Raw genomic sequence first — 14,321 nt, forward strand, 5'->3', positions numbered from 1 at the left:
GACATGGTGGCCATTCCCTGTGACACGTGTGGGGAGATGTGAGACCTCCTGCATGTCATACGCTCACACACATATGCACAGGGCACGTGATGGCCTCCTGCACAACGTCACACGCTCACACACAGGGGATGTGGTAACATGTACAATGCCACACACTCACACATGTGCAGAGGGCATGTGGTGCCTCTACACACATGTACACAGGGACACACATTCTTGATGTATTCCTGATCATGCATAGGCTGTCCAAGAACATCTTCACTGGCCCCTCGGGCGCCTTCTCCGTGGAAGGACGCAGCCGTCTACGGCACACGCTTGCTACGAAACAGAGGCCAGAGGTGCATCCCTAGGAGCCCCCACCGGGGGCCCTTTACTGTGTGAGAAGGAAGAGGAAGAGGAGGGGAGGTCTCTCTGCAGCCCAGCTGGGCAGTGCTTGCCATCCTGTTCCACACCTGCAACTCCGTGAGCTCACTCCTGGGCTCCCTGCACATCTGAAGGGAGCATTCCGAGAGATGGAGTACCCGGACCCAGGCCGCCCCTCCCGCACCGCCTCCTCCCCACCACGGCAGGAGGGCGCCAGGCTGGCTTGGCTCCCCTGTGGGCCCACAGGACCAGGTGTCTGCCCTGTGCAGAATGACTGAGGAGCACAGCCCTCGCCCCACCCAGGGGCCAACCCATGCACAGCAAAGCGCTGCAGGGATGGGTCCTGCCCCCAAGCCATCTGGTGCCCCGGATGGCTGCCCCACTGGGCGTTGGCCATTCCCTGTGACCCAGACCCGGCAACCCGAACCCCCAGTCTTGTCTGACTAAGTAGCTGCAACATTCTCTGAACTCAGGGCAGAGACCAAAGGACAAAACACTGGTGGACATGGACACACGTGAACACACAGCCACGCTCAGGGAACTGGCTCCAACTGCACACAAATCCGGCACATGGTCACCTCACCCAGTGCTGAAAAGCACCGACAGCAGGTCCGGGGGGCCCAGGAGCAGAGCGCCAGGGCTGCTCTCCTGGGGCTGAGTGGGCCACACACCACCCACTTGACGCCAGAGACGGTGGGGGACGGCCCTACAACTGTGGGTGACGCTGGGACCCAGAGTCTGCTGGGGGTGACAGGGAGAAAAGACCAACGGCTTAGCCCAGGAACCAAGGAAACCACAGAAAAGTCAGAAGGTGCCACAGACACGCAGCTCGGGCGCAGGGCCAGCGGGGAGCAGGAGTGGAGGTGGAGGAGGACACGAAACCTTGCCTAGGCTGTGATAGGCACTGCGAAGGTGGCGGCTAACAGGGCAGGCGGTGGGCAGAGACCCAGGCAGAAGAGGGACAGCACCACCTTGTCAGAGGCGCGGCAAGAGCTGGAGTGGCGAGGTGACCCCTGTGTCTGGCTGCTGTGTCCAGGCGAGAAGGAATCAGGGCGGGGACAGACACCTGGGGGCCTGCAGGTTCTTCCCAGGGACGGGTGCCCCTGGGGAGCCCCAGGCACTGAGGAAGAAGAGTGGAGGGGGTTCTGTGAGGCTCTGAGCTGCCCCTGCCAGAGCAAGTGGTAGGGGAGGTGCAGGATAAAGACGAGGCCGCACGGGCACCAAGGATGCGGGGGCAAGCAGAGCCCCAGGGTTAAGGTGCACATGGAGCTGAGGATAAAACCAAAAACACCAGAAAATATCTTGGCAGTAACTTCAGTGGACTTGACACTGCCGGTACTGAGTGTTTCGCTCCATGCAGGAACGGATTACACAAACTATACCCAAAACAGTGTCAGCTGAGGTGAGGCAAGAACCCAGAGCTGGGATGGCGAGGGGTGTGTGGCCTAGTGGTTGAGATGTGGCTTGGGGTGCACATACCAGACAGCAATGAGTGGGACCAGCCCCAGCTTCCCGCTCACGCACAGGACTCTCCACTCCTAGCTTCCGCCTGGCTGCCCAGCCCTGGCCGTGCAGGGCAATCGGGGAGTGAACCAGTGGGCGGGTGCCTGTGCTCAAGGTCTTTGTTTTAATCCAGACATATACTTGAATATTTAAGACTTCCTGCACCCAGCAGAGAGCTCTTACCCAGCCCCGTGTTGGCCAACTGCCCCTCTATAGCAAGGACACGCACCCCCATGGGAGTGGGCAAACAAGAGCTGGACTTGGCCAGGCGAGTGGGGCCATTGTGACAGGACCTCGGGAGGGCGGAGGACAGACAAATGCTCATGCTTTCTCTGCACACAGCAAGAAGGCAGCCATCGGCCAGCAGCCCCCACGGGAGCCAAGCCTGGTCGTGGAGCCATGAGACCCCAGAGGAGCTAGCTCCGCGCCACAGGGCTGCAGCCACCAAGAGCAGCCGCCAGGACCTCTGCGCCTGGTCTTGTGTCTGGCGCAGCTAGCCCCAGCAGATGGGCAGCTCTGCCTGGCCAGGCTCTCCACGTCCCTCAGTGTGCTCAAAGACCGGTAAGGAGTTCCTGCTTGGTCTCTTACAAAGACAGAAACCCAGGCCCCTGCAATGCCCAAGCACCAGGGGGTGCTGTGCCTGTTCTCAGGGCGGCTTCTGGCCCTGGCTCATGCTGACCCTTGGGCTGGACACGCAGGGTTGAGCCACTGGATACGGTGGGCAACTCGAGCTGGCACTGTCCTGCCAGGCCTTCCAGCTGTGGCTACTGCTACCTCTCCCGCATCTGTGAACTGCCACATACCCTCTCAGAGAGGCTGCCTCCTGTCCAGAGCAGGCAGGCATCCCTGTCCCAGAGAACCAAGCTTGTCATCTAGGGCAGAGGCTCAGAGAGACACAGGAGTGGCCAGGCTGAGTGTGCCCTTGCCGGCAGCCCCAGCACCCTGCACTGCCCTGGGCTGATGCCAGCAAGTGTGGCCTGCACATCCCCACATACAGCAGAAAGCTATCGCCTGGTCCCTAGAAAACGGTCCAGACACCTGCAGGGCCCCAAACCAGACAGGTGCAGCTCTCCTGGAGCCCCATGCCCTCTACAGGATGGCACCCTCAGGGCACGCAGAGCTGCAGCTGGCTGTAAGCACTGGGGACCTCACAGTAACCAAATGCATAAAGAGGAAGGGTTTGGAAGAGGAAGGCCCAAGATCGGGGCCCCTTGGTGAAGCCCCAACAAGGGTGGTGGTGAGCATGTGCTGAGGAAAGGCCCAGCCCAGCTTCTAGAACGAGCCCCTCATCAGAGCCCTGTGCCTGGGCAGAGCCCCCAGTTTGCTGAGGGGCCCCCACTAGCCCACTCCTGCTGGCTCCACCACCTCCCAGGAGCACCACCCTGGGACCAAGCCTTCCACAGGGGTCTTTGGGGTCACCCTAACCACAGTCCAGACAATGGACACAAGCCCCTGTGCATGCTACACACACCACATGTGCTACACACTGCATGTACCACACATACACACACTTCTGTGGTTATCCCTAAGGCTCATGTGTTGGCAGTGTCAAGGTGGCAGGACCCACCCACTGCAGAGCTGGGGCCAAGTAGGAGGTGCTGAGGTTACCAGGGAGCTGCTAGGAAGATCCAACAGAGCCCCCAGGAAGAGAGAGAGAGTGGTTACAAGGCAAGGTGCCTGGTCCATCGTGCTCTGGCTTCCTGTCTCACTGTGTGCACTCTCCCCACATGTGTCCCTGCCACTGAGGAGCCACACCACCAGGTCCTCAACAGAGACCAAGGAGACGGAGCCTCACATGTGCCCCCGCCGCTGAGGAGCCACACACCACCAGGTCCTCAACAGAGACCAAGCAGACGGAGCCTCACATGTGCCCCCGCCGCTGAGGATCCACACACCACCAGGTCCTCAACAGAGATCAAGCAGACGGAGCCTCCTGAGCTTGCACTTGAAACCTCCAAAACAGAGCTAGACAAACCCTTCACTAAACTGTACCCTGCCTGTGTTGTCAGGGCAACAGATGGCAGACAATACATCCCATGCACACACAACACACACATCCATGTACATTGACACATGCTATCTGTGCATCAGCCTGCATCCATACTTCACATATGCATATGTGGACAGGTGTGCACACATAACATGCTGTGCACAGATGCATGCCATGCCGTAGACACATAAAGAAATGCATGCACATACATGCACACACTTACACATGTAAGGCCTATAAGTACACATGCACATGCATGCAGGAATCACATGCAGCATGCACAATACACACACGTGCATGGAGACACAACTGCATGCATGCATATACAAATACCACCACAGTACTCCATACGCATGTGTGCAGACACACAGACACATTCACACACAGCAGGCACATGTGGACTGTGCATGCACATGCTCCAAGCACATGCACACCTTTGATCCTGACACAACTCAGGGATGGAAAACTGCCCGGTACAGAGTGGGCTTTGAGGCACCCAGGAGGCCCCCTTCACCCTGGCCCACAAAGACGGCCACATAGTGGCACCCAGGGCTGTGGCTGGCTGTGTCCAGGAAACAGACAAAGCGGCGAAAGGCTGCCAACCCAGACGCCCAGGCACTCATGCAGCTGAGGCAGCAAGAGGGAACCCAACCGAACCCAAAGTTAGCAGAAAAGAAACTAACAAGCAGAGCATGCATTAGTGGAAAAGAGGCCAGCAGAACGCCAGGAAAACCAGACGGCTGAGAGCTGCTCTCTGAAAATATCCTCAGAAGGACAATCTTCAGCTCGACTGAAAGAAAGGATCCAAAATCATAAATGGAAGAGGAGACATCACCATGGAAACCACAGAAACACAGTGTTAGAAAAGACTAATATGAGCAATTACACCTCAAAACATTGGATAATCTAAAAGGAAGAAATAAATTCCTAGAATCATACAACCTCGCAAGATTGGACAGTGGGAAATAGAAAAGCTATGTCAGAGATGAGTGAGGAGACGGTATCAGTAAATAAAACATCTCCCACTTAAAACAAAAAGACTGCAGGATCAATGGCTCCATAGCTAGCTCGTAGCAAACACTTCCGAAGAATTAACGCCGAGCCATTCCAAATTCTTCCAAAAAACTGACAGGGAGTGGGGAGACTTTGGAGCTGACCTTACAAAGCCAGCATTATCCTGATACTCCAGCCTGAAAGGCGCAAAAAACCTCCCTGATCAGCAGGGATGCCAGACTTCTGCCCAGCACTGCAGAAGACTCCTGGCCCACAGTCAACTGGAAGCAAATCAATAACCGTGATACACCACATTAACAGGCTGACAGGTAAACTTAATATGATCACATGAATAGATGCAAAAAAAAAAAAGGCATCTGGCAAAACGCAACAACCCTTTAATGATAGCCTACGCTCCAACAAGGACCACAGCTCAACACAGTGGAGGCCACACGTGACAGGCTCACGGCCGACATCAGCTGCACTGGTGCGAAGCCGAAAGCTTCCTCTGAGATCAGGAAGGGCCCCGCAGCACTGGGAGTTCCAGCCACAGCCTGGGCTCTGGTTTGAATTCCGCCTGCTCTGTTTCCAACCCAGCTTTGTGGTTATGGTCTGGGAAAGCGATGAAAGCTGGTCCAAACAGCTTGAGCCCTTGCACCTACGTGGGGGACCTGGATGAAGTCCCAGGTTCCTGGCTTCAGTCTAGCCGTCTACTGTTGCAACCACTTAGAAAGTGAATCAATGGATGAAAGATTCTCTCTCTCTCTCTCTCTCTCTCTCTCTCTCTCTCTCTCTCTGCCATTCTGCTTTTCAAGTGGATGAAAATAAGCAAACAAGCAGATATATTTAGAATTAGAAATTCCTCGGCCTGGTGCGACTGCTCAGTGGTTTAAATCCTCACCTTGCATGCACCAGGATCCCATATTGGCACTGGTTCATGCCAGGATGCCCCACTTCCCACCCAGCTCCCTGCTTGTGGCCTGAAAAAGCAGCAGAGGATGGCCCAAACTTGGGCCCCTGCACCCATGTGGGAGACCGGGCAGGATGCTCCTGTCTCCTGGCTTCGGACTGTCTCAGGTCAGCCCATGTGGCCACTGGGAAATGAGCCAGCAGACACAAGATCTTTCTGTCTCTCCTTCCCTCTGTAAATCTGCCTTTCCAATAAAAATAATTAATTCATTTTAAAAAAAGAATTAGAGATTCCTGCCAATCGCGCCAGCATGGGTCCAGCTGGAAGACGCTCCAGCCAGTGAACCAAGGCAGACGCTGAGCCATCTGCTGTCCCTCTGCATGTGGCGTCTCAAGCAGTCTCCCTCACAGGGCAGGGGTAGATACCAGGGGACGACAGTCAAAGGGTTACGACCCTGTTGCATGTGCTCACGTGACCCCAGTGGGACACAGAGGCAGAGAACACGCACTGATACAAGCCAGGAGAACTGGTCAGGCTATGCCAGCAGGGCTCCCTGCCTAGTGTGGCCAGCGGATGAGGTGATGCCTTCTGGAAGCCCTGCCGTTCTAAGGCTCTGTGTGGGCCCACGGAGGTGGGAGAGCAGGAGGAGGAGAGCCTCCAGTCCACCCAATGGCAGTGCTCCTCAAGGTACCTGGTCTCCGAGGCTGACCGCTCACCCAGGCTTTGTCCCAAACGGACGAGCCCCAGCACAGCACAGCTAAGCGAGGGTAAGGCAGCCAGCGTGTGCGGTGGGAGAGCACACCACATCCATGATGTCTGAGGGCCATCAACCAACCAGCACCTGGGCCTCCAAGTAAACCCACGGTGTCAGCACGCCAAGCCACAGGCGTTGCTGCCTCAGAAGCATGCTCGCATGGTAAATGTGGTACACGTGCATTGCAGAAAACATTCAAAGTACAGAAAAGAACACGGAAGGGATGCCAGTGCCCACAGGCCTGCCATCCGGCAATACCAGCTACCAGCACGCTCCTGCCTTATCGTCACGCGGTGATCAGCTCTGCCTCTGTGCTGGGGCTCTGCTGCCTTCATTTCCAACCAGCACACCATGGTCAGCCCACTTCCTATTGACCTCCTCACAAGGGAGATGTTCTAAATTCCTACATGCCTTCTCCCCACAAGTAAACCCACTGTTGTCAACCTGCTCTGAGCGGCAGTGACACCCCAAGACAGCGCGGCTCATGACTGCCGCGGTGATGCCAGACCCCATAGAAGCCAGGTTTGGGTGGCTCCTGGACTGACCAGGCTCACCAGGGAAGCACAGGATCTGAGATTCCCCTGGCCAGACCCCTGTCCTGCTCCTCAACTCCTCGAGTTAGTTCCTTCAGAGCGCTCTGGGCCTCCCCAGGCGTCCAGCCAGAAATCCTGATGGCAGACCATGGGAAGAGCCAGCTCCCTGTGCTGGGCGCTCAGTCCCACAAGATCAGAAGACATCAGGTGCACATTGGCAGTCACGTGACTTGCACCAGAGAGGATGGTGCTGATGTGACAATGATGATGGTAATGATGATGGCAGGACAGAGTGAGATGGTGGCATCACTGGCCCCTGGGCATGGAGTCCAAGCATTGGTGTCCATCCCGAAGGCAAGTTCACAACCGTTGGCAAGTAGGGAGGACCCACTTTCTAGGCTATGAACTCATCAACCGCAGAGGATGGGCGTGCTGCCCTTGCGGCCCCACACGTCTCATGTAAGTAACACCAAGGTCTCTATTTAGCCCTGGGGCAGACAGCACAAGCACTCCCCTCAAGCAGCAAGTCACTGCCCGCCTCCTTTACGACTGACAAAATCCCTGGTGTGCTCCTCACCTAGGACCATCAGGACCGGCACCAAGGGCTATGCCCCAACTGCCAAGGAGACCACAGGGAACTGGAGTACCCTCATAGGCCAAGAACTCTGAGGTCACCCACTCCCTTTCAGATCTCCTACATGGGATGGAAGAAGCCCAGATCCTTCCTCACAGGATCTAATGTCATCAGAACAACAGCTGGGAGCCCTGAGTGGGCCTCAGAAACAGAACAATAAACCACCTTCGGGTTCCGGGAGAGGAGCTTTCTCTGGTCCTTACTTACTTCCAACTTTGGATCCCCACCCTCTCTTGCAATGACCACCAGGGTCGCTCCGAAGCCCTCCCTCTCCCCCCGAAAAAAATTAAATTAGATAGACAGACTAATAAGGAAAGCTTAGAACAGACAAGAAATGGTCAGCTTGGCCTCACATACACCTTACTAGGTAAGACACAAAGATTACTTACTCCTCACTAAGGTAATGAAGATTTCTCTGCACACCCCTCCTAAAACTGCTTTGTGTCTCAATTGTTCACATATGCCTAGTTAGAGTTATAAGCCGGTTGGGACTATCCTAAAATCCACCAAGTTCAGTAGCAGCCGGATGTATATAAACTAAAATTGAAATGTTAATGAAGCAGTCACAGGATGTGGTTAAGAACTTGCATTTCCTAACATATTGGTCACTCAATACCATTGTCAATTAATTCCATAATGTTGTAAATTGTTGTTGATGTTATGTTGTGGCTTTTCAGTGGATGGGATGATATTCTGCCAGCTGTACTCTCAGACCAGGAATGGTTTCCGCAAGAAACTGTTAAATTTATCTGGACAATGAGAGGCTGGACTCTACGCATGGTACATGCTTGCAATGAAGGAACCATGACTAGATTTGAACTGTAATACTGCAATAAGGTAGAGGAATCCATCATGGGGGGGAGGGCATGGGGAAGGGTTGGGGGAATCCCAGAGCCTATGAAACTGTGCCATAAAACGAAATTAAGTTAAAAAAAAAAAAAGGAAAGAAAATCCTTGGTGTTAAAGCTGCTGGTCCCTCACTAGCTTCTGCCCACCCTGGCCAGGCCACGTGGGGCTCTGTCAGGAGCCCAGGGGCCCATGCACCGACCTCACTCTCTCCCCAGGGCTGAGAGCGGGGTGGTGCCCCTGTGAGGAAGGCAGAGGCTACTCACCAAGGATGAACAGGTAGGCGCACAGGACTGTCTGTCAAAGCTACCCACTTCAGGCCCGATCACTGGTTTTCCAGGAAAATACTCAAACACAACAGGCTTCTCAAAGCAGAATTAAAGAGGCTCCCCATGGACTTTATGAAGCCCTCTCGGATGTCTGAAAAGCACCCATAAGAACAAAGAGAAGGGCCACAGAAAGAGTGTTTGAAAAAGACAGAAAAGGAAGTCCAAGAAAATTGTACCCTGAAAACCACCCGGGGAGCAGAGACGTGCTCGGCCCCGCTCCCAGGGCTGTAGGGTCGTGGGGCAGGGTAAGTGTTCCAGACATCAGGAGGGAGGTGCTGGGGTGGGAGCAAAGGCATCCCAGACCCCAGGGCTCCAGGCTGGAGCCGTCAGGAGGGCCACGCAGCACCACAAACAGACTCCTCAAAACACGTGCGTCTCATGCGTCCCAGGCCCTTAGCCCCAGCTGTGCTCCGTGAAGGCGCAGGCCTGTGCGCAATGGTCAAGTGCCCGGGAGGATGCAGGCTGTGCCACAGTCCCAGCACGGCTCCCGGACACTCTGTGCACACTCAACACGAGAACCAGTCCCACCCTGCTCCGGAGTGCACAGACTCAGAGCCGAGCAGGTGCAGCTCGGGGCCTGCACGTACCTTTTTCTCCAGTGGGGCCGACTCGTCCGGGCCGCCCTGGGGCGCCCTTGTCTCCCTTCTCTCCCGTGTCTCCTGTGGAAGAAGGCACACCTGTTTAGCTCCCAGCCTGGCCAGCACAGGGCTCCAGTGTGGGGTGTGAATGAGCAGCCACCAGCACAGCCCCTCTCCCCCCGATTCCGGGGCCCCCAGTCTCCCTGCCCTCCTGACTGGGGCACCTGCATCCTCTGCCAGATGCCCTCCTGGGCTGCAGCCCTCATCACGCACACACTCCTGGCCGCCAGGTTGCCCCTCCGTCTGTCAGGACCCTGACCCCACCTCTCACCGTCTCTTTCCCCAGTGCCCAGGACCCTGCTCCACCACACACTCCTATGTACTACTCCTCTCACAACATGTGGTTGTATGTGTGTGAGTGTGTGTGCTTTGGGGGTGATGTGTGGGTATGAGTGTGTAATGTGGGGTGACTGTGTGGGTGTGATGTGGGGGTGACTGTGGGTGTGTGTGATGTGGGGATGACTATGTGTGAGTGTGTGTAATGTGGGGGTGACTATGTGACTGTGAGTGTGGGTGTGCGAGTTGTGTGGCATACAACTATGAGATGTGCTGTGTCGAGATGTGACTGTGTGACTTCTGTGGATGTGACAGTCACATAAGACCTTCTCAAGAGTGGTGCCTGCTTGGTTTTCCCTATTTCCTCTGCTGCATTTTCTCTTCTGTGGGAGACCCAGACGGAGCTCCTGGCTCCTGGCTTCAGCCTGGTTCAGTCCCAGCCATGTTGATCATTTGGGGAATAAACCAGCATATGGAAGAGTCTCCCTCTCTATAACTCTGACTTTCAAATGAATAAATCATTTTTAAAAAGAACAACCATATGGACCCAGCATGGTGGTTCAGTGGCTGAAATCCTCGCCTTGCAAGTGCTAGGATGCCATAAGGGCATTGGTTCATGTTTGGCTGGTCCACTTCCCATCCAACTCCCTGCCTGTGGCCTGGAAAACAGTGGAGGACGGCCCAAAGCCTTGAGACCCTGCACCCATGTGGAATACCTGGAGGAAGCTCCTGGCTCCTGGCTTTGATGACCCCTGGGCTGGCCGGACTCGCAGGGAAGCATGGCTAAACCACTCCTAGCATGCGATTTGAGGCTCATTTGTCTTTTTAAAAAGCAAACATATACCAAATGCATAGAAGCCATGCTCTTTGAGAGCTTTACATTGGTTTCCCAGAGTATTTGAGATTTCGTTGCAGAATCAGGAGCTCTTGTCTGCCAGTAGCTGGAAGCAGGAGGCAAGCAGGAACCAGCGCCTTGGGCCACCCTGGTCGCACAGCCCCCCAGGTCACCCCTGCTGCCCCCCAGCCTGGATCCTACAGGAACCATCCCCACCCCTGCGTCACCCCTGCCACCCCCACGCCTGGATCCTACAGGAACCATCCCCCAGGCCACCCCTGTACCCACCCTGGAACCACCTCATAAAGCCCAGCCGGGCTGGCAGGTGCTGAGGCTCTGTCAGACAAGGCTGAGCCCCCGCACAACTGTGTACAATGGGGAAGGGCCGTGGGGACCCTGCAGCTCCTCCACAGCACCCGGAAAGGGGCCATAAACGCCTTCACAGCACTCCCACCACCACAGGCTGTGGGTGGAGCTGAGTGCGTGAGAAACCCCAGCTGGGGGCCTGACTGGCACAGCAGGAAGTCTGGCCGCCCATCCACATGTTCCTGGAGTCAGGGCCCGGCCAGCCTTTCCGCTTTCATCTAGCTGAGAGAAGCTGGACTGGCTGACAGATGACAGCCCACGTGCTCATGACCATCCCTGAGAAAGGACAGAACAGCCTGGAAGACCCTCCCCTCGGAGCCATCCTCCCACAGGGCTCCCTGCAGGAAGGGTCTTTGCAGAAGCTGGCCACCTCCGAGAGAAGAGGCACTCATGCTTTCGACAGCCTCACGGCTTTCCTCTCACGCCAACTTCTCACAAGAAGGTGCTTTTCAAGTTCCAAACTAATGAGTGGGGACCTGTGTTGTCCTGTATCGCAACAAAGCAGGAAAAGCCAACATCCCATACGGGCACCAGTTCAAGTCCAGGCCGCTCTGCTTCCAACCCAGCTCCCTGCTGATGCACTTGGCAAAGCAACAGAAAACGGCCCAAGTGCTCAGGCTCCTGCACCCACGTGGGAGACGTGGAGGAAGCACCGCACTTCAGCCTGGCCCAGCCTCGGCCCCTGGGCATGTGGGAAGTGAACCAGTGGAAGGAGGATCTCTCTTTGGCTCTCTCTGTAACTGTGCCTTTCTCAGGATCCAGGGTAGGAACACGGGTGGCCTGGTTAGCTGCCAAGCTGCTGTGGGCCTCGTTTCCCATCTGTGCAGTGGGCCAGGGGAGATGGGACCGCGCAGACAGTCCCTGAGCTGCAGTGGCAGGACCTGCCACCTGCCCCAGGTGCCGTGATGCAGGGCCCGGGAGAGAGCAAAGGCCTGCTCCTGGCTCCTTTCAGAAGTAGAGTCCCATGGCCGAGGAAGGTCTAGTCCAGCCCTGGATTGTACAGGTGGGAAGCTCAGGCCCGGCGAAGTAAGCCGCTAGCTGGGAGCTGCAGCCATCTTCGCACCCTGCCGCCCAGCTGCCCGGCTGTGAGCATGACCACAAGGCTGGCCTGAGGGCACCGACGAGCTCAGGGCTGAGTTACCTTTGAGGCCCGGGACGAGAATCTGCACAGAGCAGGCCTCCTCTGCATTCTGCTGTGCACATCCGAGCGGCAGCAGCAGTGCCAGCAGGGTCAGGCTGAAGACGGCGCTGCAGAAAGCCAGGCTGCACTTCATCCTGAACTAGGCAGGACTCTGCCCCTGCAGGAATAGAGCAGACAGTGATGCCAGCCCAGGCCCAGCATCCTGCAATCCACGGACATGGCAGTGCTGCACATTTGTGGGCTCTGTGCAGCCCCCCATACACCGTGGGCTGTGTGCAACACCCATATACCGTGGGCTCTGTGCAGCCCCCATACACCGTGGGCTGTGTGCAACACCCATATACTGTGGGCTGTGTGCAGCTTCCCATATACTGTGGGCTGTGTGCAACACCCATACACTGTGGGCTCTGTGCAGCCCCCCCATATACTGTGGGCTGTGTGCAGCTTCCCATATACCGTGGGCTGTGTGCAGCCCCCCATATACCGTGGGCTGTGTGCAACACCCATATACTGTGGGCTGTGTGCAACACCCATATACCGTGGGCTGTGTGCAACACCCATATACTGTGGGCTGTGTGCAACACCCATATACCGTGGGCTGTGTGCAGCCCCCCCCCATATACTGTGGGCTGTGTGCAGCCCCCCCCATACACTGTGGGCTGTGTGCAACACCCATATACCGTGGGCTGTGTGCAACACCCATATACTGTGGGCTGTGTGCAACATCCATATACCGTGGGCTGTGTGCAGCCCCCATATACTGTGGGCTGTGTGCAGCTTCCCATATACTGTGGGCTGTGTGCAGCCTTCCATATACTGTGGGCTGTGTGCAACCCCCTCATATACTGTGGGCTGTGTGCAGCTTCCCACATGCTGTGAGCAGGGCAGGAGCATTCAGGCTTCACTGCAGCTAGGTAGAGGGGCTGGACCAGTCCACAGCCCCTTACATCATCAGGGAAGAGCAGGGCCGGGCTGCCGGGCTGCAACCAGTGCTGTGGCTGCAGACAGGCACGGGGAAGGTCCCACCTACAGGGTGACACCCCACATGAGTGGGAACACAGGGAAGGAGGACAGGAGGGGGAAGGTCTAGAAGCCACCATCCTGCCAGGGCTCTGGGTCACGGGAACGGCTTTATGGAAGGGCCACATGGCTCTTCCTAGGGCACTGCAAATGGAAACCAGCAGACGGACAGGTAACTGCAGCAGAGCACTGGGCGGGACGCAGGGCAGATCTGAAGTAGGTATGCAAGCAGAGGTGAGAGGAGAGCCGCTGGGGGAGTGTATTATTAGTATTATTATTATTATACTTTTGATATTGTCTACATAGTTGAGAGGGATGCATTCCCATGTGGGTCTCTGATTAGGGTGGGAGGGGTAGAGTTATGGAGCAAGGTTATTTTTCTCCTGTGCTTGAAGGGTAAAGGGGAAGGGACACTCCTTGCTGTCAAACTGTATCAGCGCCCTTAAAGACCTCCATGTGGGGAAGGGTGTCCAAGGGTGTTATTGAGTGGTTTTGATAAGCATCATTGCTCCAGGGTTGAGAAAATCTTTCCAAGGTCTGTTGCCTGGCCAAGCCCACCTCGGTGCATCCACAGGCCCAGGAACATGCTGCAAAGCTTGACCAGGAGGACTGTCCAACCTGTTCTGTTTTCCATCCTCTGCCGAGGCAGTTGATGCCACTGCACAGGCATCAGCAACTGAGCAGGCCCATGTCCAGTACATATACTCCAAGATCAGACAACAAATCCCATAATTTTCCCTGAGTCCAGCAGTCCAGCTCGGGAGTCCCCCAAGAAACTTGGCCAGAGGTGGCCTCAGACTTGACTATGCATGTCAGGTGCAGTCTGTCACCTGCCCCAGCCAACATATACGCTGGTGGACGCAGCCTGCTCACTTCTGCCTCAGCTCCCTGTCTGGCATGAATTGATGGATGCTGCAGCCCTACCCTGCCAGCCCACCACACACCCAGTCCTCACACACACCAGCTGATGCTGCAGCTTAGTTGGGGTGACCCCCAGTAACCCTGCCAGCACCACCCCAGCCCTGGTTTCTGCATGTGCCCACCTCTGTTGAGGGCTAGCCCAGCCCAGCCTACATCCCATCTGGCTTAGCTCAGCCTGCCCCACCCCCAGACCCAACTGCCTGGTCAGTTCTGTGGCTGGGAAAGTTCGACTTTTGTGGCTACAGTGCCTGCGAGGCTCCGATGGGAAC

The 14,321-nt window shown here is 56.2% G+C and overlaps 1 protein-coding gene across 3 annotated transcripts in view; it reads right to left on the minus strand.

Annotated features, from left to right (window-relative positions):
- The window catches only part of COLEC11 (collectin subfamily member 11), a 98,538-nt gene that overhangs the window by 7,489 nt on the left and 76,728 nt on the right, over positions 1-14,321 (minus strand). For all 3 annotated transcript variants that reach the window (XM_004582581.2, XM_058668321.1, XM_058668322.1), the window contains exons 3-4: positions 12,112-12,268; positions 9,443-9,514 (exon numbers count right to left, since the gene is read on the minus strand). In XM_004582581.2, the coding sequence (XP_004582638.2) occupies positions 9,443-9,514; positions 12,112-12,244 (205 nt within the window). In that variant the 5' untranslated portion in view covers positions 12,245-12,268. The remainder of the gene's footprint in view (positions 1-9,442; positions 9,515-12,111; positions 12,269-14,321) is intronic.

The sequence above is a fragment of the Ochotona princeps genome, chromosome 8, assembly GCF_030435755.1.
Source record: "Ochotona princeps isolate mOchPri1 chromosome 8, mOchPri1.hap1, whole genome shotgun sequence".
Taxonomy (NCBI): Eukaryota; Metazoa; Chordata; class Mammalia; order Lagomorpha; family Ochotonidae; genus Ochotona; species Ochotona princeps.